This window comes from Sphaeramia orbicularis, chromosome 12 (assembly GCF_902148855.1).
Source record: "Sphaeramia orbicularis chromosome 12, fSphaOr1.1, whole genome shotgun sequence".
NCBI classification, from domain to species: domain Eukaryota; kingdom Metazoa; phylum Chordata; class Actinopteri; order Kurtiformes; family Apogonidae; genus Sphaeramia; species Sphaeramia orbicularis.
The window spans coordinates 71,337,558-71,365,091 of NC_043968.1; the positions used below are offsets into that span (position 1 = coordinate 71,337,558).

At 37.2% G+C, this 27,534-nt stretch overlaps 1 protein-coding gene across 3 annotated transcripts in view; it reads right to left on the reverse strand.

The window, feature by feature from the left end:
* Window positions 1-27,534, reverse strand: part of gpsm1b (G protein signaling modulator 1b) — a 51,097-nt gene that overhangs the window by 2,898 nt on the left and 20,665 nt on the right. For 2 of the 3 annotated variants that reach the window (XM_030148667.1, XM_030148665.1), the window contains exons 3-13: window positions 26,592-26,727; window positions 26,270-26,412; window positions 23,543-23,666; window positions 19,460-19,575; window positions 18,663-18,818; window positions 18,463-18,571; window positions 17,035-17,149; window positions 14,647-14,717; window positions 14,388-14,558; window positions 985-1,147; window positions 329-534 (exon numbers count right to left, since the gene is read on the reverse strand). In XM_030148667.1, coding sequence (XP_030004527.1) covers window positions 329-534; window positions 985-1,147; window positions 14,388-14,558; window positions 14,647-14,717; window positions 17,035-17,149; window positions 18,463-18,571; window positions 18,663-18,818; window positions 19,460-19,575; window positions 23,543-23,666; window positions 26,270-26,412; window positions 26,592-26,727 — 1,510 coding nt within the window. The remainder of the gene's footprint in view (window positions 1-328; window positions 535-984; window positions 1,148-14,387; window positions 14,559-14,646; window positions 14,718-17,034; window positions 17,150-18,462; window positions 18,572-18,662; window positions 18,819-19,459; window positions 19,576-23,542; window positions 23,667-26,269; window positions 26,413-26,591; window positions 26,728-27,534) is intronic. The other variant, XM_030148666.1, reaches the window with a different exon arrangement.

The window sequence follows — 27,534 nt, forward strand, 5'->3', positions numbered from 1 at the left end:
AACAAAAAAGTACTGTTGAGAATGTTTTTCTTCTGTTTCCATAAACATTTTCCAAAGCAAAACTTTACACATAAAATATGCGTTGGAAAATGCTCATAATTTAGGAGATGCATCATATCTTTGAAAGTATCTGCTAATATCAACAGCTCATTTTAATAAAAGCAACAATTACCATGTTTGTCTAATTACACCAATGAAAATCTACTTCTGTATATTATTTCCCACTTCTACAGGCAGATCTTCTTAATCACCTCTAAACTTCTGTAGGAATAAGAGTAAAAGGAATCTGAAGTCTGAATCTAAAATTGGTGTCTGCCAGTGGCCTTACCTGGCATTTGATGAGCATGTTAAAGAAGTCATCGCTGGGTTCTTGATGGTCTCCCTCCCCCACCAGGTGACCCAGGTTGTTATGGGTAATCCTCAGTCCGGGAAGGTTCCCAACGTTCACCCTCTGGTCATCAAGACGACGACTCTGGGAGCTCGCAATCAAGTCAAACAGCTCCTCCGTCTGGGGGGAAGTGGTGTTCGCAGGATCTGGAAGAAAAGGGCAGATCCAGAGAAGTGAAGACATCCAACATACCTGATCTGAACTGTGGGTTAAAAAAGGAAAGTGGTGTATCAACCAAAGGTAAATGTGAAAGAGCGTCTGCATGTGTGGATCAAAAAGGACTGGATTAATACAAGAACCAAAGAAAAGCACCATATTAGACTGAAAGACAGATATGAATGTTAAACAAAGGCTTTGACAGAGTCTGACACAACGATGCCTAATCTGGACCAGGTTCAGAGACTGCTGCAGGTAGTTATTCTATGAAATACTACATCTAAACTGACAAACCTGTCAATTGCGAAACAGTTTTATTTACGGATTTTCTGACAATTCTATGTGATGGAAACCTGTCTTACCACTCAACTAAAGATCCCACTAAAGTAAGTCCCAGTGTTTCTAGAATCACCTATGAACAGAAGTGAAGGTGAACTGACCTATCATCTCGTTCAAGGATGGAACAGAATCAGCAGCACCGTCTCCGTTGTCTCCGTTTTGTGGCTCATCGAGGTGGCAGCGCTGATCGTCCATACGACTGCTCTGGAACTTACTAAGGAGGTCGAAGAAGCAGTCCTCATCAGACGGGTCACGGCCCAGCTTCTGAGAACAAAAAAGACCAGATCCATTTAATGTCAGAGGAGAAAGATTCAGCCTTTTTTCAGTTCTCAAATGATGTCTGAAAGCCTTGTGTTCTCTGGTTTCTGTTGCACTGGTCTACATTCTTCCAAATGTTCTTTCATGTTCTGCTTTTGTATGTTTTTACTGAACTTTTCTAGAGTTCATAGCAGTGGTTCCCAAGCTTTTTTGGCTCGTGACCCCATTTTAACATCACACATTTCTGGTGACCCCAGACATTCAAAACAGACATTTTTTTGCTAAAATTAATTTGTTGTTGATCATGTAATAGTTTGCTATACTATGTTGCAAATAAACGTTAATTTCAGATGACATTTAGGCTATATAATGTATATAATACACTTTTTTGGTGTCTGCTTCTCAGTTTCTCTTAGATGTCTTAGCATGACCGGGCAAGCCAAGAAATCTTTTCATTCTCTGTTCAGTCCGGTTTTCTGACTGTGACTGTGTTGAAGCAAAATAACGCATGCGGTCACATGATCGAGTCAATCAAGATATGCCCTCTCAGATATTATATCCTGCATTTTATTTGAACTGAATTTTTATTAGGAAAAGTGTGTGGTGTATTAATTATTATGAAATATATATTGAATAATTACAAATATTTTATCAGTATTTTTTTTTTTTTTTTTTGTCAATTACTAGAAATTTCAGGCAACCCCATTTGAATTCCAGATGACCCCCCCAAAGGTTGAAAAACACTGGTTTATAGAAAGAACCATAAGTTCAGTCAGATATGGGCACTACTCATGCATGGTAATCCATAATGTGTTGACCTTTGGCCTCCAAAGTCTAATCACTTCATCCTTGTGTAAAAGTGAACATTTGTAGCAAATCTGAAGGAATTCCCTCTTAGACCTAAGAAAAGAGCTCAGAACAACAGACATGTTACCAAAATCATGTCCACGTTACAAGCAAGGTTTGTGTAGGTTTTTGCAACTTTCTGTCCAACCGAGATACTGTGTTTTACTGTGGATGCATCTATGAAGAGTTGTAACATTATACTAACTAGAAGCACTCGGAGAGTGCAGACCTCCGCCAAGGCAGATCAGTGCCCCGGATCTGGATGAAAATTTCAGGAAATGTTGATACTGGCACAAGGAACAAATGATCAAATTTTGGTGGTGATCGGGGGTATGGGGCTGTCACAGGGGCCCACTGATCTGCCTTGGCGGAGGTCTGCGCTGTCTTTTCTAGAAAAGCACTTGTAGAGCGCAGACCACCGCCAAGGCAGATCAGTGGGCCCCCGTGGCCTCCCCACACCCCCGATCACCACCAAAATGTAATCATTTGTTCCTTGTGCCAGTATCAACATTTCCTGAAATTTTCATCTAAATCCATCCATAACTTTTTGAGTTATCTTGCACACAGACAGACAAACCAACCCCGACAAAAACATAACCTCCTTGGCTGAGGTAATAATATCAATGTATTGAACTGCAGAGATCTTTGGACCACTAGAGGGAGTAGTGAGCCACTGTAGTGATTGAGTCTGAGTCCAATCCACTGTAAAAGGTGGCAGTTCTCTAGCCTCTTTCTAACCTGATTTCAGTCACAAACACAGGTATTGAACTGTGAACACACAGTAAACTAGTCTGTCACCATCACCATCTGCTCAAGAAACAACATTCAGAATCAAAAAGAAAGAAATGGGAATGATGGAAGCAGCACCAGAGTCAGCCACAGTACTACTATTACCAACCCAGGGAGTACAAGAATACGGTTATATTAGTATCATATTCATACTACAGTGATGCTTATAAAGCTACAGTATTTCTACATTTGCTAAGTTGATCCAGCGTTCAGACTGAACTATGACATTTGTGACCTCGTTTGGATCCAAAACTGATGCAGCTGTTGACAACACAAACCATACAGAGACAAATACATTGCAAATAAACATGATTAACAGCCTTGCTGTGGCTGTTCCCAATCTAAAAACAGATGAGTGAGCTGTAATGTTAATTATGGCCTGGAAGATTATAATAAGACATAGTGGAATTCTGACCGACTGCCTTGAATATTTGTTTGAGGGAGAAAACGTGATGATGCCATTAAAACAGATGAGTGTAAACAATATAACTGACAGTTTATTCAGTGGATGACAGTTCCAGGGTTTATATGACCATGACAGTGGGTGGTGTCTGTTCATTACTGCCCCCTGCTGTTAAGAGGAATATTTCAATGTCAAAACTAACAAATAACCCATTTAATGTCCAAGAACAACAGCTCTGATGAGGCTTTATGAGACCTTTTATGTCTTTAAGACAAACGGAAGACAAAAATATTAATTTCATTAAAGTCTATGTATGTCTCCACTTTCACTAGAAGACAGAACTAATAGTTTCCAGTTTTAATAAAGTGGTTTGACATGTGAAATAATAATTATGGGTTGTATAAAGGGGATTGTTAAAACGACCAGGTTGTACAGGAGAAAAAATGTGATACAGTCACTATCGATAGGCTGGATACTGACGATGGTTTAATCTAAAACAAAAAGTAAAAAAATGAACTATTTATTTACATCAATGCTAAATGACACACATTGGAGCGGTGTGTAAAGTCAAACGGAAACAGTATTTATTAGCATGCAGGTCAGGTTGAAGAATTATATTTATGTATGTTGAACGGAGAACACTCAATAATGAGGCGTTATTGCTCGTTTCTTTTCTCTCTCAGCTCCCTTTGTGTTATTTAATGCAGTTTTCAGGGACAGTTGTTCCCCTGATAACTGCAGGCTGTTCCTCCAATCCGGTGCCAAGTTTGAATTTGATCAATTATTCAGTCTCTGATTGACACAGAGCGTTCTTTTGGAGTTACACAACTCCCTCGTTGCTAATCATTGTTAGGCAGTAGTCCACTGAGTGTTTTTTTTTTTTTTTGTAGGAAAACAAGAAAGTTCATTAATATGGCATTACACTGAGGCTCAACTGGATAATTTATGACTCATTGTTTAAGCCACAAACAGTGAAGCAGCGAAACAGATGTGGAATTTATTACGTCTGACCACAGCAACTGAAATATTCCAGTAATCAGGCTGCGATGTCATGGTACCAATGAAAACTACTCAACCGAACAGCACAAAGGAGTGAACTGAGCACAACAAAACAGAAACTGATGGATCCGAAACATTATATAGAGGAGAAAGATAGAGAAAACTACCAAAAAGGCCATTAGACTGAGGTAAACACCATTAGTGGTAAATCTTTAAAAATAAAATGTCACAAAAAAAAAAAAAGAATTTGGGCTGTATCCACTAAAGCAGGGGTGTCAAACTCATTTTAGTTCCATTCCACATTCAGCCCAATATGACATGAAGTGGGTTGGACCAGAAAAATAATGACAGTGAAAAAAATAAAAATTACATTATCTACAAAGCATCCTTAAACATGTGAAAAACATGAACAACCTGAAATTTCTTAAGAAAAATAAGTGCAATTTTCACAATATTCTGCCTCTGTTTTTCATTTACCCATGTACATTACAACTTACAGATCACAGTGGATCTCCAAATACACAAAACATTTAGTAACAGGCAGAATATTGGTCAAATTACACTTACTTCTTTTAAGACATTTCATGTTGTTCATATTTGTTCAGGTTATTCACATTTTTTGGTAAAAGGATAGTTTGTAAATGTAAACATGTAATTCATGTAATTTTACTGATTTTTTACACTAAAACAAAAAGAAAAATGTGCGATTGTCATTATTTATAGGTTATTATGATAGTATTTTACTGGTCTGACCAATCCACTTCAGATCATATTGGTCTGTATGATGTGATCTTAGAACCCGAACTGAAAGGATTTTGACATCCTTGATTGTTAATATCATCAGTGTAATTTTTGCATTTCACAAATTCATCCCACAGGCTGGATCGGACCCTTTGGCGGGCCAGATTTGACCCGCGGGCAATATGTTTGACACCTGTGCATTAAAGGAATAAATAAGTCAAACTCACCCCTCACTTACCATCTGCTTCTCTTTTTTATTCGTTTTTGTGTAAAGCATGAATAACGTCGACTTAGACTTAATTGAATATAACTGAACTACATATCAGAGGAATCAGCTCAGGTCTTATTTTGAACTTTATGTTTTGTTTTGTTTTTTTAAATAAAACTGTCCTGATGACACTGATGGCGTCAGGTTAGTTCATTACAAACACTGAGTGTCATAAACCTGGAACCATCTGCAGAATACACAACGCTGATGTCAGATCCTGACTGCTCTGATATTAATGAGGTTACTGCTGCTGCTGTAATATGTGTAAATACACACAGTGTGTTTGGAAATGCACTGATGTTTTCAGCTACTATGTGATGTGATATGTGTGGCTGTGAGTAAACAGAACATCAATACTAACATTTCTGCAAAACCCCATTGTATGATCATTATGTTACAATTTAAAATGTTTCAGACCCAAGTCACATTAGCAGTTATAGTCTTTTGAGAGACATTCCAGTAGATTGGATTATAGATGCAAAAGAAGAAAAACACATGAAAGACTGTGAATGTGGTGAGTTTAGTGTGTTAATTAAACTCGTGCAATTTGGGGGTTTATTCTCTCTGCAGTTTTCATTATGAACCAGTGTGTGTGCTGATATGTCTGCCTGAAATACAAGAAACTCAAAAACTAAAACGGGGAAATTACGCTCAAAGGCAAAACTTTACAGGCATTAGGGGTGTGTATTGGCAAGAATCTGGCAATACGATAAAAATCACAACACTAGGATCACGATACGATATATCACGATATATCATGATACTGTTAAAAAGGCAATTTTTTTTTGTTTCTTTTTTTAAAATGATTATTTCCTTGAAGAATTGAATTACACCAGAAATATGCACAAATAATAAACACATTTTTATTTGATCATAACAGGACCTGATGTTATATCACAACATTTTCCTCTGTTAAAACTTAAATTATCTTTTACAGACATTACAGTTTAAGATCCTGTTCAAATGTTCATATTCTATTAGTTCATAACTAACATCATAACATTATTTTTGTGCAATCCCTACAAAGGAACTAACATTATTTAATAAAAGAGTGTTAAATAATAATAAATAAAATATTTTAAAAAAAAACAAAAACAAAAATGAACCTCCACAATATCTGCAATTGAATAAATACCTAAAATTAATGATACAGTACTTTTTAATACCGATACAGTATTGTGAAATGAAATATCGTAAGAGATTGCAGAACTGATATTTTCTTACACCCCTAATTGGCATGCACAGGACTTAGCCCAAAATCTGTAAATATATCCTTAAAATGGAGCAGAATGTGGGTGAAAATGTGAAAGTAACTCAAACCTATTTAATTGTAAATATGAGCAGCAACAGTAAAACAAATCCACTTAATATTTAAATATAAAATTTATACACAAAAATATAATACACTTACATTATTTCAGCCTTAATAAAAGACATGATCACACTTAGACTGAAATAAGAAACTCAGACTACATTTTTTATTTTTCTGTCATATGTAACCATCAACGGTAAAATCCCAAAGTGGGTTAATGGGAAGCACAGATCAATACAGACCCCATTAGAAAAGCTCTTATCTATCTGCCTCCCCCACATTAACAAACTAACCCTGATAACAGTGGGCCTTTTCACTCAAACCTATAACAACACACAAAAATCCCAAATGGAACAAGAATCTTTTAGCATCGACTGGAGGGATGAAGTGAAATCTCACTTTTCCTTACAGCAGAATGTGAAGTAGGTCAGCAGACACCTGACTTCAGCCAGCTCCTCCGTAATAAGGATTCTTTTGTTTTCAGTTTCAACAAATTAGTTTTACTATCTGTCCTATACAATATTAATCACAGAACATGTCAACTGTCGACGCAATCGTGAGGCGAAAAGACCGACAAAGAAGACGGAAAGGATCTCCAGGGTGAATCTGGAATAATTGATAAATGAAATGAACCCTCTTACCGGCTGCACTTCCTCGTCCTCTGTCTGTCATTTCTCACTGATCTTTCGTTTCCCTCCTGTTCCGTCCTCACGCGTGGCTCGGACCACCTTCCCCCTGCCCTCACCCAACACTTTACATCACCCCCCCCCCCCCCGATTGTGCACGACTCCCTCCCTCTAATTTCCTCTCCTCTTGTATCTCTCTGTTCCTGCCCTTCGTATCATCTCCCCCATCCAGTCCCTCCTCCTCCTCCTCCTCCTCCTCCTCCTCTTCCTCTCTCTTTCTCTCTCTCTCTCCTGCCGGCCATTTTTGTTCCCGTTCACCCACTGTGGGAAAACAACTCATTATGGGAGGCAGAGGGGGTGACCCTGTGGGGAGGGTGGCAGCTCCTCTGATTGAGGTCAGGGAATATAGAAAGGGAAAGATGGGAGTAAACTGCATGCCAACATATGCCACAAAACAACATCAGCTGTCCTTAAATGACACAAGGCACACATGTAAAACTCCAATGACAAAGCCCTATCAAATACCAATTACTTCTGCATGTGTTTCTGAGATCTAACCATCTTCACCAGTGATTGCGGCTGAATATTAATGGTGCATTAGCTGACGGTTTGTGTGTGTGTGTGACTGTGGTTTGGGTGGTTTTTTGCAGAGTAATCAGCTGTGACTTGTCGTTTCTGCCCTCTGTCCTCGGCCCCTCTGAGCTCCGTTTGGGTCTCCTCCTCACTTCCATCTCTGTTTTGTCCAATTAATCAAGTAGGACACAGAGCTAAAACAAGGGGCTGAAAGGAATGTGTGATGACGAAGGGACGGGATAAAAGAGAGTGAGCGCAGAAAAAATAAGCTGTGTGTGAAAGAGAAGGAGAAGGGGTGAAGAGAAAAAATGAAAACGTGGATTCTTCCTGGATTACCTCAACATTTAACCTCTTATGATCTGTATGTATCTGTAATACAAAGTTGAATAAATGTTTAAAATGTGTATTACTGAAATGAAATGGACAGAGTTTATTTTTGATATGTATAGCATTTTTGTGTTTTGTGCAGGCTTAGTCAGAATTTATTTTGGTATAAGATTTGTTAAGCTTACTTATGGGAGCTAACATGGGAATTTTTGGTCAGTAAAAAGAGAGGGTAAGGGGGCGGCAGCATATAAGTTGAACTTCATCCCGCTCCTTTTCAAATATATTTTCATTTTTTATGTTGATTTTTCTTGTTGTATTGGTTTTAAATGTTGATATTCAAAAGAAACAATTAACCAATCAAAAAAAATCAATCAAAAATGTGAGTGATAAAGCCATAAGAAAACCTGGTGAGCGTCGGTTATTTATAGATTATGTTAAACCCGCAGTAGTTGAAAGGTTTTTTTTGTATTAAAGGGCAGCAATCCCATATTCTAAGTCTGGGGCCAAAACCATCCTGCCAAAGGGTCTAATCCAGCTCGTGGGATGAATTTGTAAAATGACAAAAATTAGACTGAAGATATTAACCATCAAGGGTGTCAAAATAATTTTAGTTCAAGGGCCACATTCAGACCAACTCAACCTCAAGTGTATCGGATAAATAAAATAATAGCATAATAATAGGCTATATAAATGATAACAACTCCAAATTAGGAATGCAAATTATCCATTAACCCATTAAACATTAGTTGGTTGACCTTTTCGATTGATTAACGATTAATTGATAAGTGGTGATTTTCCTGAGAACCTGAATTTCTCTTTCGATAGGGTCTATAAGAATAAAAGCTAAATATTGTTTACATACTTCATGAAAAAAGCCATACAGCCAATATATATTGGTTATCAGCTAATATCGGATATCGGCTGATATATTGGATATTGGCTTTTTTAGCCCCTAATATCAGTATCTGCATTGGCCCCAAAAATCCCATATCAGTCAGGCTCTAATCCTATAAATGTATAAAATCATCAGCTAACAGCAGCAGAATGTTAGTAAAAGCAGTGATTATCATTCGCGATTAATCCCTCATTGTTCTCCGCCATGTTCAAAAGTTTATTTTCATCTTGGCAACTTGTGTTTCGAAATTTTTTCCCAGTTCTCCAGAGGAAAATATGACATGAGGCATTCATATGTAGTTTTCAAGTTCATAAGTAGTACTATAATTCTCATAGTAAATGAAGGCAGCATAAGTTCATCTATATCTTGTGAATTTGGACACAAGGACAGAGATGCAGAAGGAAGGGGTGTTTCTTCCCCTGATTTTGGCTCCTGCTGCTTCACTTTACAAAGCATAAGTTCAAAAATCAAGCAGAAAAAGTTTCCAGCACTTGGGTTTTTAGCTCTTAAAAACTTCAGTGTGGTCTGTTTTGGGCTGTGATGAATATAGAAGTGGATCACATGAATGACACAGTGTTAACAGTGAATCCAGCGTTAGCTAAAGGTGTTTGCTCACCTGCTCTTTTCCATCACGTCAGGACTTACTTTCCTCCTCATCACACTCACACTTTTTTCCTCTTACCCTCTTCTGTTCAAAATAATAAGGCTGTGATCTGTCATGAATGTATGGGTTTATATTTTCAGCCCCACTGTTGTCAGAATTTGCATTGTCATCCATTGGCTCTCCTTTCTGTTCCGATTTCATTTTCTGTTTTCAAGGCAGATTGAAAACCACAAATGTTTCCGGATGAATGTAGGTGTGTGTACCATTTTACAACACATTAATTATCTCTTGTCATCTGCTGCTTCTAAGTTTCCAAGAACAGCCACAAGCCAACACTAATATGAAAAATGTGCAAAATGATGGAAGGTCAAACATAATGGTACAAGTGGATGTGAGTTAAGAGTGTTAGGCCAAGCCATCACCAAACTAAATAATGCACCAAAAAACATAAGGCCTGTGCAATAATCTGGGACAATTTTTTTTATGCCGGAATTTCTTATTTTATGATCACTGCATAAAATTTTCCAGCACTACCTGTTTGCATGTATGTGTGTAGTGTGGGTGTGGAGTATGAATGGAATTATAATTTATTCTTTAGTATTTACTGTTCTTATACCTTTTATGGGTCCCGATTTTACCTTGTGCTTTAAAATGTCATTGTATTTATTCGCAATGACAATAAAGGAATCTAATCTAACCGAATCTAATCAAAAACTGAGCAGCTACTACACCTCAAGTACAATCATGATAATCAACACTGACATTCATGAGTTCACTAAAGAATCCAAGAGCTCGACTAATGCCAATGGAATCACTTACATGAATTTAATCATTTAAAACAGAATTTAGTTAATTTAATCTAACTCCAAGAATCCAACTCTTGTTGTATAGAAGAACTTGATTTCATTGTGAATATAGACGGATGCATTTTGACCAGTGGCCTTCATCAGGGTTATCAGGAAATACAAAACCAGCTGTGTTTAAATAAAATATAACATGAAAAAAATCCAAAGAACCAACCAGTCCTCTACATCCACACCAATAGGATAACTGCAAAGACGGACTGTACAATGTTTGCAGAGACATATTACATATTGTTACGCATTTTCTGATGAAGACCGCCAGCCGAAACACACCGGTCTATATTTAGAGTGAACTAAAGTTCTATTTAACAAGTGCTGCTGAAGTTCTTGACCAATGATTAAAAATCCATCTCTAACTATGTTTTGTGTGTCTGTATGTGGAGTGAAACTTTGGAACAGTCTGGACATCCAACACAAGCAATGCCAAAATATCCACCGATTTAAACTGGTATATAAACAGATGGTCCGGTCCCAGTACAAAGATAGAGGGTCCTAATACTTTTGTTACATTAATATTCTGTCTTGTCTTATTTTGTTTGTTCCTTGTTTGTTGTGTGTTTGTTGATTGTTATGTTTTGTTTGATTGCTGTTGTTGTTTACTGTGTCTTATTGTTTACTTTATTGTCTATTCATTTGTGTTGCCTTCAAGGATTTATGTATGTATGTATGTATGTACTTATTTATTTACTTTTCTGGTATGTCAAAATGGATGTGTATGTATGTGTATGTGAGGATGATAAGTGAGGTTAATTACTTACAAAAGATCCAAGGGACTTGACTTTTCATATATTATGCTGATAGGAAGCTAAAGGATAGACTGTTGTGTGGAGAACGGGTGGGATTGAATAAATTATACTTCCTCCCACTCCTTTTCGAACGTGCAAATGACTTCTTACTACCTGTTTTATTTCTAAGGACTAAGTAAGACTACTTTGTCTTGTTGCATATTTGAAATAAACTAAACTAAAAAAAGAAAAACTAACGTGATGGTAAGAACAGTTACACTTAAATAAACCAATTTAAAATACCAGTTGTGGCCCATTTACATTTTAAAGACACTGACAGACATTTCTAACTCTAAGTAGAGTGAACTTTACTTGAGCTGTAACTTCATATTCTTGTCACATGGCTTTTAAAGATCAGATGACTTGAAAAACATATGCTTTAATGTCAGCTGGTTTTCCAACACTTAAATTTAGAAGCTATTTCCAGTTCCTTGTGATAAGCCATCATCCTGAAGCCCAGTAATTTTCACACTTGTCTTGCACATCAGTCTGCTGATTACAACAATTAGCATTGTCAAATAAACAAGGCATAATTAGGCGCTGTGGGCACACTGGATGTTAGGGACACAACAGCTGGGAAACAGCAGATATTACATATGTAGTTCACTGACATGTGATGAGGAGACACCTTTGGACTGACTCCTTATTTCATCATACGGTAGAACCTCAGGGGAAATTAAGGGAAATGTGTCCAATTTAATCTCTCACTAATTTCTTTAATCTTCTTTTTAAAGCAGCAGTCCCCTGAGACGTTTTTGTAAAGGGATAGCACGACAAGAATGGAAAAAGTAGTTAAATAAATTCACTGTTCGGCAGAATAAATCTCCCTGAAGCTTTCTATGAAAAATGAAAAAATATCGCCCACTTGTTCTCACGTGGGCTTTAGTGATAGGATTAAAAGTCTCATATATTTGAGACTGAATGGGGACGTGAACTATTGGTTACATCTAAGGCTCATGCAGCTCTGGGATGTTCTGTTATATATTAACTGAAGCTACAAATAGACCATATTCACAAAACAGCCAATTCCCCCTGACGTCACACTCAGGGTCGGAGCTCAAATGTTGTTATCTGACGTAGACTGTCATACTGTTGTTCTCATATCTAAAAAAAACAAAAAACAAATATAGGACCAATGTCTCTGTATCTCCCAGGCATGTTCTATCAAGAATCAATAATATGTTGAATTTGTGAGGTTGTCAGGTTCTGTTCTATGTTAAAGTCCTGTGGTCTGGATGCAGGAGATCAGTCTCCCAATAGAAGTGGGTGGTACTTTCACTGGGGGAGAACTCAACTAATTAAATGAAAGTTCATATATGACTTCCTATCAGTGCTCAATGGTAACTATTTTGATATCTCTAACCATTTCCACGTTATAAGCCATCAAAATATGGACCATTATAAGTAAAGGCAAATGTTAAATATTTAAAAAATTCATCAAAAAATATCCACATTTTTCAAAACTGTGAACAAACTTTATAAACACTTTCCCAAGGAAGGTACAAAAAAAAATCTGAAACAAACCCAACCAATAGTTTAAGAGAAGATTGTTGAAATGTAGGCATTGGTGATGCTGAGACTGGCCATTCAAAATCACTGAAGGTCAAAGGTCATGCACCCAAATGAAAGTCCGTATAGGACTTCAAATCAGTGCTCAATATTAACTATATTGATATCTGTAACCATTTCCATGTTATAAGCATCAAAATATGGACCATATTGAAGAAGACAACGACAACAATGGACACAGCGCCTTCACAATAGCTCATGGACTATTGGCTGGTGAGATAAAAACAGGTCCTCATATCACTGCTTAACAAAAAAATCTGCAACTACTACATATTTTACAGGGAAAACAGTATATTTGATAATCCATTAACTGTTTGACAACAACTAAGGCTGCTGTTCAACTTGTTCCTCACTAATTAACATTACAGTTTGATATTATAACAAAATATGTAATATGTGTCTCCCTTTTCATCCAAAAATTGCTTGGAAAACAGTTTTGTGTTGTAGTTTATCTGCACGAAAATTATGCAGAAATGTTTGCTGCACTTAGCATAATGTCCCACAATAATAATGTTTAATATAATAATGTCCCATAATGTTCCATAAGGGACAACCAAAACAGTTAACATTATGTTACAAGAACATAAAGCTGAGTTCTATGAGTAGTTGTTGGTTATAAAATACATTGTTTTGAAATATGGTCTGGAATTTCACAAGCCGTCATCAAGAAGCAGTTAAACAGACTAGCTGTGTTTATGACATCAGCAGCAGTGTGGGTTTTTAGTTCTGACAACCTGAGTGAATCTGGTCCATAACTGAGGATGAACAGCTGTAAAGTGTCCATGTGACCTGTGTGGTGATTGACTTTGGTCACTGTCTTTGCTGGTTGTTTATGAACTGTGGTGTAGATGAATCCTACATGTTTTGAATGCAGTGGGACAATCTTTTTTACGGAGAGAATAATGGCCTTCTGAGGAAAATAAGAAATTATGATCTGTATTGTTATTAAAACCACAATGGATCAAAGAAAAAAGATGAGGACGTACTAAAGCAGGGGTATCATAAGACCCATGGGCCAAAAATGGATCAATTTGTGAAATGCAAAAAATACACAGAAGATATTAACAATCAAGGGTGTCAAAATCATTTCTGTTCAGGTTCCACAAACAGACCAATCTGATCTAAAGCAGATCAGACCAGTAAAACACTATCATTATAACCAATAAATAATGGCAACTACAAAACTTTCTCTTTGTTTTAGTGTAAAAAATGAAAATGACATAAAAATGTTTACATTTGCGTACTATCCTTTCAAAAAATAAATAAATAAATAACTTGAACAAATATGAACAACCTAAAATGTCTTAAGATAAGTAAATGGAATTTTAGCTATTTCATACCTGTCACTAAATGTTGTGTGTATTTGTAGCTCCACTGTGATCTGAAAGTTGTAATGCACGTGCATAAATGATAAACTGAGGCAGAATATTAGTAAAACTGCACTTTTTCTCAAGAAATTTTGGGTTGTTCATGTTGTTCACATTTTTCGAGGGATACTTTGTAGATGTCAACATTTTCATAATGTCATTTTACTTCTTTCCATGTTATTATTTTACTGGTCCTGCCCACTTGAGATCACACTGGGCTGTATGTGGCCCCTGAACTAAAATTAGTTTGACACCTGCACTAAAGCATCAGTCACTTACTGGCACTGGGGGCGGGACTTGCACGGTGATGTCATCAGTGTCGACAGGAGAGTCCAGCCACGGCCGTTCATCTGACGACTGACTGTCCGGATAGCCTTTCCTTTTCCCAAACTGGGACTGCTGACTTTTGGACCTCCTGGGTATACTCTCCAAGTCTTGGTTCTCACCGTTCTGTAGTAGAAGAACACACGGTTTTGGCATCTCATTAAAGGAACCTTTTCCTGCGTTTTACTGTTTCATCCAATGAAAGAGAATTCACCTTATTTGAAGAGTATTTCCATAGTTCCACACTGTCCATGCTGTTTCTCTTGGTCAGTTTGGGCCTTGCTCCTATAAAAAGCAAATAAATGTTTGTTTAAATTGCATGGCATTTCCTCCTATGGCCTAAATTGTTTCATGAACAAGGTCAGCCGTGCAAGGAACTCTTTGTTTGCCGATCATGTCAGCAGTTATCCCATGACGCTTAGTGTGAAAATGAGGTTTGGGGTAGAACACTGGGCCAACAGTCTGAATAAGTGTCTGCTCGGTCTCCTGCACCAGGGAGGGAAATGTAGGACATGGGTGTAAGTTTGTGCCCAGAGGAGGGTTCAGAAAAGCAAACATCACCAGCCAGGCTAATTATACAGACAAATGGAAGTTGACTTATCTGCTTTATTTTACACTTAAACTTACACTTATGTGACCCAGTGGATAATTTCTGAGTAATCTCAGAAATAACATATTAACCCACAAAGACCCAGTGTAACATTGATGACGGTTCCAAATGAACTATTCTCTGTGTTTAACCTTTCTTTAGTAATATATCACCATTTATTACATATTATCTTCTGGTTTTTTGCATTTTTTCTGTGAAAATCAGGAATTTTCCCATATTTAATTCACCAATCCTGTAGATGATCATTAAAGTTCAGATTAAAGCTGATGGTAAACTAAAGAAAAAGCAACTTTTTCAGCAAATATATCAATAATTGAACATAAGCCAAATGTCTCCATTCACTGTCATTTATCTAACTCCGTGGGTTTTACCGGTAAATCAATGTTGTAGAAGATGACTGTGTTTCCATGTTCACTACGGAGCATCTGAATGTCCAAATGGGTCATATCTGACGACCATGAAAAGACGACAAACGATAAACACGTGTTAAACATTTTATATCAGTAGATCCTGTTGGTCGATTGTGGATGTTTGGGTCTTTATGGGTTAAAGAGTAAAGAAGCTTTATTCTGTCCCTTAATTTTCCTCAAGTTTTACCTCAGACAAAAACATAAATGAGGGTCAGTTTGTCATGTGTGTCTCACCTGTACCTGTGTTTCATTGGATATGAGTAAACCTACATTGTTCATGTTCACTTACTCCTGCCCACACAGGCAACTTTTACCAAAAGAAAATGACAGAATGTAAAAACAAATGCTCACGATACAAGTTCTCATCAACTACAGTTGTTTCTGCACAAAAAAAACACCCTGATTTAAACCTTCCAGATGTCTGTGGCTGTGAGATGTGTGTGTGTGGGGGGGGGGGTAAATACACCCACATGACAGATTCTCCTCACCACAGTTTGCGAAGCTCAAATATACAAGTCCCTGTTGGAAACAGGCACATTTCTGTGTTTTCTTTCACAAACATGATGCAGAGATTTGAGCTGCAGCCTTTCTTTTAGCACGAGTATGAAAACTTTATAGTGGAGCTGACAATTATCTTATTCTCCTATGCTTCAATTTCACATATATTCTTTTATTTTTTCCTGAGTCAATCATACTAAGGTCTCTACTTTCAAGTCCCACCAAAATATCCTCATACCCAACCATATTTAGCTGAAAATATAAACAGAAAAAAAGCGAAGCTACAACAGGGAACCATCCACCGCCTCCTGAAATAAACATTAGCAAATACATTAGTAGTTATTTTCAATCCTAGTGTCTCTAATATTATAGTCGTTTTACTTTGGCTCAGGTTAGTTTGAGTTTTAAGTTCTACAATTTATGTAGTTTTAGATTTTAAGAACAAACCTGGAGTTTCAGCTCCAGAAAGACAGGTTAACTCAGTTTGAGTGGGTCACCAACAAACCATTAAGGATGCATTTCAGTAACAACCATTCAGTCATTAAGTGCCATGCATACAGATTGATTATGAATTAACTCATAGTCTTTGGAGTTCTCTACACAGATCTGCAGAAGGAGAGGATCACAGGCATTGTAGTATTTAGAGTGAACAATAATAACTGAATGATAATTCTTTTTTTCTTTGGTCTTTCAGTTTGGTTTTTACTTTTGATTGAACTTTGTAAACATTTATTAGACTATTTTTTTTGTTTTTAACCCTCATACCATCGCTAACTTTGTGGTTTAACCCTTAGGTTAGACTCTGTTAAACTGACATTGTTTGTTTGCCTTAAATGAAAATGGAACTCCTACATTTTAAACTTGAGTGTCTTTCACAATAGCCAACAGTATGTTTAGAGCATTGTTGTTATAGTGATATAGTAATGGCTGATATCTGCCAATTAAGATAATTCCCAATATAATGGCCCTGTAGGATTTTTGTCTCTTATTTTTAGATTCCATCCTAAATGTAGCGGCCATGTAAAACTGCCCACGTACTCGGTCAAGTTCTGATATAAATGGAAGAAGGAATTCTTGGTGTCACCTTGCATCTCAAACTCTGAACTTGAGGGTGAAAGGTCGCTCTCGTTGACCCCTAGTGCTTCCATCAGCTGCTCCACATTCATTCTCGCTGTCAGTTCTCCATTTCTGTCTCCAATCTGAAGCATATAAAGCAACAAGTGATGCAGGAAAGAGAATGAATGCACAAATCAAGACAAATGCAAAAGCCTCTGCCAGGGTCATTGACTGCATGTGTCCAAAGGCCAGGAACTTTATAAGGAAGCATGGTGAAAAAATAATCCCAAACTAATATCAGCATATTTTTACTATTTATAAAATATATTCACACTGAAAATTAGTTTAATACTTAATTAAGGAATGCATTGACATATCAGATGAATAATAGAGTTAAATATGTTTATATTTGTAAGACTGAATTTGTGGTCATTCAGTCATAGTCTAATAATTGGAATACCATAAAAGAGTTAAACTATTAAGCAAAGATAAGACATTCTTCATCCCACCATGGGGAAATTTTGCAGTTGACAGCAGCAAAAATAAAAATAAAGTGCAGGGAAGACAGAAAACACAAAATATACATTTGTGAAACATAAAATATAAAGAGAACATTTTTTTTGTACGTATTGTATTTAATAAAGATTTCTTTGGGTCTTTGGAACAACGGATGGATAAATAATAAGAAATGGAATGAACAAAAGAAAATAACACATATCGGCAAAACAGTCATTTTATCTGTATCCTCGAATTCTGCAAAAGGTGCAGGATTAATGGAATTGTTGATAATAATTGCACAGGAATATTGTGGAGTTTGCTGAAAACACTGTAATAAGACTTGGTCTATGTAAAGGTGAATGGGATGGTGTTAAGATTTACACATCTATTACAGATACTGAAGTGAAAGAACATGACAGAGGTGACGGCTAAACACCTCTTTATTTAAACTGCTAAGAACCACCTGTGTGGCCATTGGAGTCTAGCTCCTTTAATGTACAAGTAACTTGTGCATGCACCATACTAGACTGCAGAGTTTACACACTGTTCTTGAATGCACCGTAGAAGCTGTGTCAGAAACATTCATCAAACCTTACCAGCTTTAATACTGTTACGCTGTGTACTGATTGGTGGAAAAAGCTTACAGCACCTTCTTCTGGCTACTCACAGGCTGCTAATAGCAGCTAACGCAGACAGAGGATTGATCTATTGTCCTTAGAACGTGCACATTAAATGCTAGATTTGTGCTTAGTCAACAATCCAAGATTACTTCCATCAATTTGTGAATCTCACATAGAAAGAAAAAATGGCGCAAACTTTAAATAACAGAACAAAGTTTGTCCTTCTCACTGTCATGAGTTTAATATTCTCCCTGGTGAAAAGGTTGTTAATGAGCTCTGACCTAGATTTTACCAATGTACAGGTTTTTTAAAATATGATTTTTGTAGAAATGTCTCACTTCTTTAGAGATGTCCAGGTGTTTTCTGGCGTAGTGCAGAGCTTGTTTGTGGTTTCCTAAAGACACATATGCGTTTCCTAGACTCCAACACGCCCGACCTTCACCAACCCTATGACACATAATCAAAGGTAAAATCATCATCATGAGTAGAATGCATGTTAGTGGGAACAGTGTGTATGTGAAGGTGAAGCGATCCATACCTGTCGGTGAGCTCCTGGGCTATGTACAGGTGTTTCAGGTGGTACTCGATGGCCCTGTCGTACTGCTGCAGCAGAGTGTAAGTGTTTCCCAGACTGTAACAGGCCTGAGCCTCCATCACCTGGTCCCTCAGCTGCCTCGACAGCTGCAATGTTTTCCTACAGACACAGAAAAAGACAAAAAAGTGCAATAGTAATATAGTAATATATAGTATAGTAATACTCATTTATATACAATGACTCCAAACCACTGACACTGCAATGATACTTTTTAGGGAAATGTGTAACTTGTATAAATGTAGGCACATATATTATCCATGTTGTTTATACATATATTATATATTATACATGTTGCTTAATGCTTGTACAAATGTACATAATTAAAGCTGAACATTAACATGAGTCAATTTAAATTCTACAGATAGTGAGACTAGACTTTTTCTTTTTTCTGTTGTATTGACCATTTCTTTCCTGCTACTTTTTATTAAACTTGAATGAAGTGACTGTAACACCCAATAATTTCCCCCTGGGATTAAAAAAGTTTTCTGATTCTGATAAAATTCAGATAGTGTTTCACATAAGAAACCAATTAAAATAAAAAAAAAGCAGCAGATCCATGCTAAAATGGTTAAACTAATAAACTGTGTGAGATGACACAGTCTTCACACTCTCTAGATGGTTCCATTCATGATGTACAAATGTTGTCAAAGAAGGACTAGTTTACAAAGAAGGAAATCTCAGTGAACTACTGTGCACTTCACTTTTTCTCCACTAGATGTCAGTATGTGCTCTTTTCTCACCTGTAGTACTCGGTGGCCGTGTTGAACTGGCCCAGGAATATCAAGGCATTTCCAAGGTTACTGTAGGCTCGCCGTTCAGCTGCTTTGTCACCAAATTCTTTGGCGATGGATAATCGCTGTGGGTGACAAGACAAGGTGTAAATGACTGGAGTTCTACAAGTTCAGGATGCGAGAGTTGTTGGATAGATGATGCCATGACTAGAGCTGTTGAAATCAGCTCCTTTGGTTTCCCTTTAGAAACAGTGTGCTTTCATGAAAGGCACACTGATAGACTAACGAGAAAAAGAGGTGAAATAGCTTTACCCCAAAAGGAAAGACAGATCTTATAATAGAGAGTGACAGGAAACGTGCAGAGAGGCAGCCTGGAGTCATACTTGGAAGTGATTCACCACAAAACCAGATTTCTTCCTTTTTTCCATGCAGGATCAGCTCTTAGCATGAAACAAACTGTGCTCTACTGAAAACATAAAGAGGCAGAATCGACAGCACATGGAGAAACTGTTTCCTAATTCGGCCTGTCACAGTTACGACAAACCACAACTATGCTGAATAATCATCCCTGTTCACCTGGGTTAACCCATAAAGACCCAGTGGGACTTTTGTGGCAGTTCCCAAATTATTTTTTTCTCTCTATTTAACCTTTCTTAAGTGATTTATCAGAATTTATTGTAATATCATCCTCTGTATTTTGCAAAACTTTCAGTGAAAGTCAAGTTTTTTCTTATATTTCATTTACTGATTATGTAGATGTTCATTAAAGCTCAGATTAAAGTTGAGGGTTATAATATCAGAAACAGAGAAAACTGAAAAAAAAAACGGACTTTTTCAGCAAAGAAATCCATACTTGAACATAAATCAAGTATTTCCATCCACTGTCATTTGTCAAACTCCATGGGTTTTACTAGGGAATCAATGTTGTAAAAGATGATGGTTTTTCCACGGTAACTACGGAGTCTCTGAACGTCCAAATGCGTCATATCTGATGACCATGAAAAAATGACAAACTGCATTTCACACCAATTACTTACATGTGTTAATAGGATAAATGGATCAACAGGTATTAAACAGTTTAGATCAGTGGATGCTTTTGGTCGACAGTGGATGTTTGGGGCTTTATGGGTAAAAATACCTGGATGAAACTAACAGAGATGCCATATTTTCATCAGTTTCCCCATGTTTTCCATATGAGGTGCTTCCACCGTGTTAATACCTATCAGTAATAGACATTCTACCTTCTGTTTAAGTGATGAGCTTTGCATTTTTCAAGTTAATAATGCAATTTCTGTTTACAATGCATCAATGGTGAACAGAAACACAATATTTATGCATGTGCTCTAGAGTTAAACACCTATAAATAGTAGGCTTGTAATGGTATACAAAATTTTCAGTTCGGTACATTTTCGGTTTTGAAAGCCCCGGTTCGTTTTTTTTTTTTTTTTTCGGTTCGGTATGAGAAGAAAGAAAACCCCTCAAAATGTCTTTAATACATTTATGAATTTTTGAAAAATGTTTTCCCCAATTTTTGGACACAATAGAATATAGAAAAACAGGAATATAATTCTGCTGCTATAAATCAAAATACAAAATAAAATAAATTATTAATATTACTACGTGTTTTAAACATTAGTATTGCACTTTTCCCTGACAGGTAGTTTCGAATAAACAACGAAAATCAAATCACAGTTCTGTCAGTTCACAATCTGCATAAAAATACCAAAAAAATTCCACATGAAGTGCAACATTAACAAGAGGACAAACTGGTATTCTCTTTAAACAAACTGAAGAGCAACACTGACAACAAAAAATTAACCAAATTATTTATTTTAGGACAGAGAACAAACTGTTTAGGCCACTTTGTGTATGTGTGCGCGCGCGTGCGATTTGTCAGGGGGATGTTTTTTTTTTTTTTTTTTTGGTCGGAGCTGGGGTGGGGGGGTCCATAACTAAGGTACCTAACGCTGGCGTGAAAAACAAGTGAAACTTTATATACTTTAAACGTCTAACTCCGGGTTCTATTCCTCTGTTATACAGCATGCGTGAGAGAGAGAAAGAGAGAGAGAGAGAGAGAGAGAGAGAGACACACAGACAGACAGAGCTAGTGTAAGTGTTTTAGAACTACCGTAGTTCATAGGTGGTAAACAACGTCCGTCTTATTAACGATTCTTTCACCGTTGTTGTCTTTCACCGGGACCTGAACTGATCCCAAACGGTACTGTAATGATGGCGGAGGGTCTTCAATCTATTCCTTCCAGGTTCACATCATATTTTTTTTTTTTTTTTTTACCTTATATCAGCTGCTATTTCATATTTCGGGTCAATGTGCGCGTCCTTCCATATGTCCATGTGGAACTTGCGCAGATTTAAAGTTCCGCATCAAACAGCGTCTTTTGTTCCTTTTTCTTTTTCTCAACATACTGTGCCATTTCGGCACAGCTGTGTACCGAACCGAACAGGTGTGTACCGAAACGGTTCGGTTTGGTACGTGTACCGTTACAGGCCTAATAAATAGGTCTTCATACAGCAATCTATGTGTGTATAATAAATTATTATTAGGCCTCTATTATACTGGTGGCATGAAATGAATAAGACAATATCATCATTAACAACAATTATTGTATATGATGTGATCATGTGACAGGCCTGATCCTAGTTAGTCTTTTATGAATAGCTGTTAAACATCATTATTCCACAAAAAAATTGTTCACGGTACTGACTGAGCACCTCATCTATATTCACTGTCATCAATACCAGCAATTTTGTATCTGTGTAAGTTTGGATATTTTATATAAGTTTAACCAGACTGAAGGCACATTAGGTGACTCCCAGTCAAAGTGAAATGCATGAAACATATAAACGATTTCAAATCTGAAAGTGTCAAACAAGTTCCACTCATGAAAACACATCACACTGCCACAGTAAACCACAATTTTGTAGTAACCACTTATTTGCTTTGGGCCTTTAAAAGACACAAGAACATGTAAATGAAGTAGAACCAGATGATGGCACGCTTTGCATATTTATCAGACATGAGCAAAAGCCACCAGAACCCGAAACAGCATGAATGCAAATGAATGGTTTAAAGGCAAACCAATGATATGAACACAACTATTAAACCAACAGGAGGGTTGTTGTTTTAGCAGGGTTACAGTGATCATACCATACATTTCATCAGTGGTGGGCCGTCAGGGCCAGCAAGGCCTTCTCTGCTGGTGTAAACATCATCACAAACACTGACCTACATGTACGACCTAAATTCTGATATTTGTTCCATGAAATTGTTTTAATTTATTCCCAGTAGACGATTCTTTTCATTTCTTGGCATTTCTCTCAGCTGCACTGGTTCCAGTACATGTATGTGGATGTGAGATATTTTGTCCAATCAGATTTCAGTCTGTATGTGTTGCCATGGTTAATCTAATCTGCCCTGGGCCTTCAGAATGAGTAGTGAAGGCACATGTAATTTAAACTGTAAAACATCAGGACTGTTCCTTTAACCAATCAGATTTCAATTTCACCTCACAGGACCAGCCCCCAATGTTGTCAGCATTTATCCTTCCTCTGATTGGATGGTAAGAGCAAAACCCATTTGATTTTTGATTCATGCCAGCAAAGCTCATTCAATTGAATTGAACTATTAATACATTTGAGGTAGAATTGTTTATGCCCACAATGGCCTTAACAGAGGTCAAAATAAATAATGACTGCCTGTTGAATCCAGTTCTGTTTCACTGTGTGTTTGTAAGACTCCAAATACATGACAGATTTTCTTGTTATACCTTAATAAAAACGCCAAGAAATAAACACGTTAGATCATTACAAAACTACAAAAACAGTGAAGCTAAAGGTTCCCTCTGGTAAAATCATGTTAGTTTTTTACACAGTATTTGTGAGGTCTGGGGTTTTACTACTACTTTTTTAAAGGCCCTCTTCAAATTTAAGTGAAGCTAGTTTAGACATAAGATGATGACACATACACAGTGAATAGCCTTTATCCAGAGTAAACGCCAGCTGCTATTCTAATGACACATGGTCATGATAACTCTTATGCGTACGCTCCAATAACATTACATAATGATGTCTCACCTGACGGTGGAATTTGATTGCTTCGACAAAGTTTCCCAACAGGTAGTGAGTGTTGCCCAGGTTACCGTAGGCCCGCCCCTGAGCAGCTCTGTCACCGAGTTCTTTAACCAAACACAGATTCATCCTACAGAGACAAGCACAGTTTATTAGACATATATGGATGTTTATGATTATTAATAGAATGATAAGCTGTTAAGCAATGTGTCTTTAATTCGTTCATCAATACTCATTAAATCTTACATTAACTGCAGTTTAGAGATTCATAAAAGTTTAATACAGAGTCAAACTAATGCAAGCTTAACCCATAAAGATCCAAACATCCACTGGTAACCAAAAGCATCTACTGATCTAAAATATTTAAATACCTGTTGATCCACTAATCCTAGCAATCCATGTAAATAATTGGTGTGAAACAGTTTGTCATCTTTTCATCATCATCAGATATGACCCATTTGGACATTCAGAGGCTCTGTAGTGAATGTGCAAACACTGTCATCTTCTACAACATTGATTCACCACTAAAACCCATGGAGTTGGATCAGTGACAGTGGCTGGACACACTCGTTTTATATTCGGTTAATATTTTGTTGGAAAAGTCATATTTTCCACATTTTTTCTTGAATTTACAGTATGTTCAGTTCTTCATGTCTTTGCTGAAAAGGGTTTTTTTTCTTCTGTTTTTTCTGTTTTGATATAATAACCTTTAAGTTTATTCTGAGTTTTCATGAACATCTTAATTAAATATAGGAAATAAAATATTGGAAAATACATGATTTGCTTTGAAAAATGCAAAATACAGAGGACAATATTATGTTAAATGGTCATCAATCACTTAAGAAAGGTTAAAGAGAAAAAAAAATCATTTGGGAACTGACACAAAAGTATCACTGGGTCTTTATGGGTTAAAGTAGGCCTAGCTCTGCTGTGTTACAGATGAGGCTGAAAATATGATCAGCTACTTTAAGAATCAACCAGGTGCAGATTTTCATTATCAGTGCAGAAGCAGAGTATTTTACATATAGTAGATTAAATTAATGAGGAAAATAATGAATGCATCATTATGTATCCTCTATTATGAAGAGGTAAGCATCCTTTCTGTCACCTTTGACAAAGCCACCTCTTAATGTTAATACAAAGATTATAATGGGCTTTAATTATATAATGAAATGAGATTTTATTATGGGTTTATTTATCCAGGCAACACAAATTGAGCCCTGCTATTTTTATTCCCAAAGCTCATTTACATGTACAAACCTTCAGAAACAGCAGGTACTGCTTCATTTTAACACTGCATTAGGATTATAAGGTCCACTCCACTCTCATAAGGTCGATCATCCAAAAAAGTTTTTTTTAAGCTGTTGTGTACTGTTTTTCTGCAAGACAAAGTCTTTGGAAAAGAACAGCCAGTGCAGTATTTCATGAAAATGGCTGCGAGAAAAATGTGAGACTGGAGTTTGCCAGAAGACATTTGAAACATTAACATGATTAGGAAAATGTGTCAGCGGTCTGATGAAAATAAACTGAAATCTTCAGCAACAGACGGAATTAAAAATGAAACTGAATCAGGACTTCACAAAGATTTACAGAAACACATAACTATAGAAAAAAAATGACCTGATTCAAAGTTCCTCATGCATAAATCATTACTCAAATTTGAGCAAAAACAGAACATTTCTATTTTTAGTGCTGTTCTTGTATCACCTTATAAAGTAATGTGAAGTTGGTAACCTTGAGACATCCGTTTAGTCTTTCTTTTTGTTTGTTTTCTTACACAAGTTTAGTCCTGTTCAGCCCATTAAACTTCCATTTATTCACCTCCTTCTCTGGGTTTTACATAAGGACTGTGGAATATGCATATAATATGAGGCTAAATGCCACTTGGCTGTTCAGCTGCATACAGCTCTTTTTTGGGGAAAAAAAAAAAAAACTGCAGATGAACTTTTCTCAAAAACTTTTTCTCTTGCATCGCCCTAGTCTGGTTTAGCACCAAGTACTAAGTGCAAAGTGTCCAAGTATCCAACAATGTAAACATTCACTAGTATCAAAAAGCCACATTTCCACTACGTGGTACCGGCTCGGCTTGACTCGACTCAACTCAGGTACTATTTCCATTAAAGGATAGTATCGACTTTAGAGTACCTGGGAGTCATAGCGACGCTGCGTGTAATTTCTTCATCTTCTCCCGGCATTGCACGAAGGTCCTTTGGTAACCATGTGCTGTCATCTGCTCTGAGAGTTGCTAATAAACTCGCTCGTTGCATGTTGCCCCATCAAGCTCACACTGGATCTTTTCATTGGCTACCAAGGATTGTGGTGTTGTTTTGTGGGCCGGCCGCGCATTGATGACACACTGACGCAGAGACAATTCTCTGACCAACCAGTGGTCTACAGTGTTTACACGTCACTTTATAGTATCTCTTCACCTGTTTTGGAACCTCGGTCGAACAGATACTAAAAAAATAGTACCGTGTACCAGATGATTCCAGGTACTTTTACATAATGAAAACACAAAAAGGCAGAATCGAGTCAAGTCGAGCCGTTATCACGTAGTGAAAACATGGCTTCAGTGATCCAAATAAAATCTCCTGCATCCACCGTCAGGCTTGTGACTGGATCATTTAGTCAACAGTGCTGTTATGCTAGTGATAAAAATCTGAAAGTAGAAAAGCTTTTTTATCCATTTTATGACTGTATTGTAGTGTTACAAGCACAGTTAAAGGTACATACTCATAAAACCCTGTTGCCCTCTGCAGGGTGTCTCTGACGTCGGGGGGCAGGTCTCCTGGTTCCTGGGTGCAGCCCCACAGCTGCTGTTTGCCTTTAGCATGAAACACGTTCCCTATGTTGTACAGCGCTCTGGCCTCTCCGACCTGCAGGCAGATGAGAGAAGCTCATCAAAACCCAAGGAGGACAGCTCTGTGAGTAAGTGGGATGATAAATAAACCACCTCATAGATAAACCTGAGGTGTCAGATAAAGCGTCTTCAGCAAAGTCAAGAGTAAATTCTGGATTTCAGAGTTTTGATGAGGTGCCATAAACTGAGTGTTACCTTGTCGCCCTGCTCTTGTGAAATATCTAGGTGTCTTTGGCAGCAGACAACAGCCTCGTCAAAGCGCCCCAACACTTTTAACGTGTTACCGAGGTTACCACTGGCTTTTCCTTCTCCAATTCTGTCTCCTATTGTCCTGAGAAAGTGAGAAAACACATTAGTGGAGTGTGACAGTAAAAGAAAACACTATAGATTTCCTCTGTGTTCATTTCATTACTGATGTGGTTGAGGTTTTGTAACAGGACTTAATTGGGAGATTCTCTACAGTTCATTTGTAATTGGTTGCTTACTTCTTAGGAACAGGTCCCAGCGGCCCTGGTACGATGGTAATGTAACAAGGTAAATCTCAACGGGGTCTTTAATCACTTCCCTGCTGAAACAGCAGCTGCAGTCGCCGCAGGGGGACGGGAGGATTACTCATATGAGCTAAAACACCCAGCTGGTGGTTGACAGCTATGAAAGTATGGACGTCCCCTCACTTTTATCCTCAGACGCTCTTTGTTGAAGTAAATATCAACATAATGAACTGCCTTTTATGTGGTCTGCACAGTCGGGGCTTCAAACTGTTTGCACATTTGAGAAAACAAATAAAATCTGTGGAATGTGTTCAATTAAAGCTCTTTATTGAGCAGCTCTGTGATCATCTGTATTAACATTTTAATTCACCTGAGAGGGACAACACGGATGAGAGGTGTTACATTTAGAAAGAATATAATGGATGTAGTGTCTGTATATACGATCTCTGGCCGTTGGTCATTTGTCCATCTCGTCTCTTTTTTGGTTTTTACAAAACAACATTAATACAAGCATTAACAGTTACACAGACTGGTGATGAGTAAAGGCGTTGAATAGTGTGGGATACAAGAAAGATAATGAGAACTACACAACAAAAGCCAAATGGCAGTTAATGATGCCAAGATATGAATCAGTGTTCACACATTTG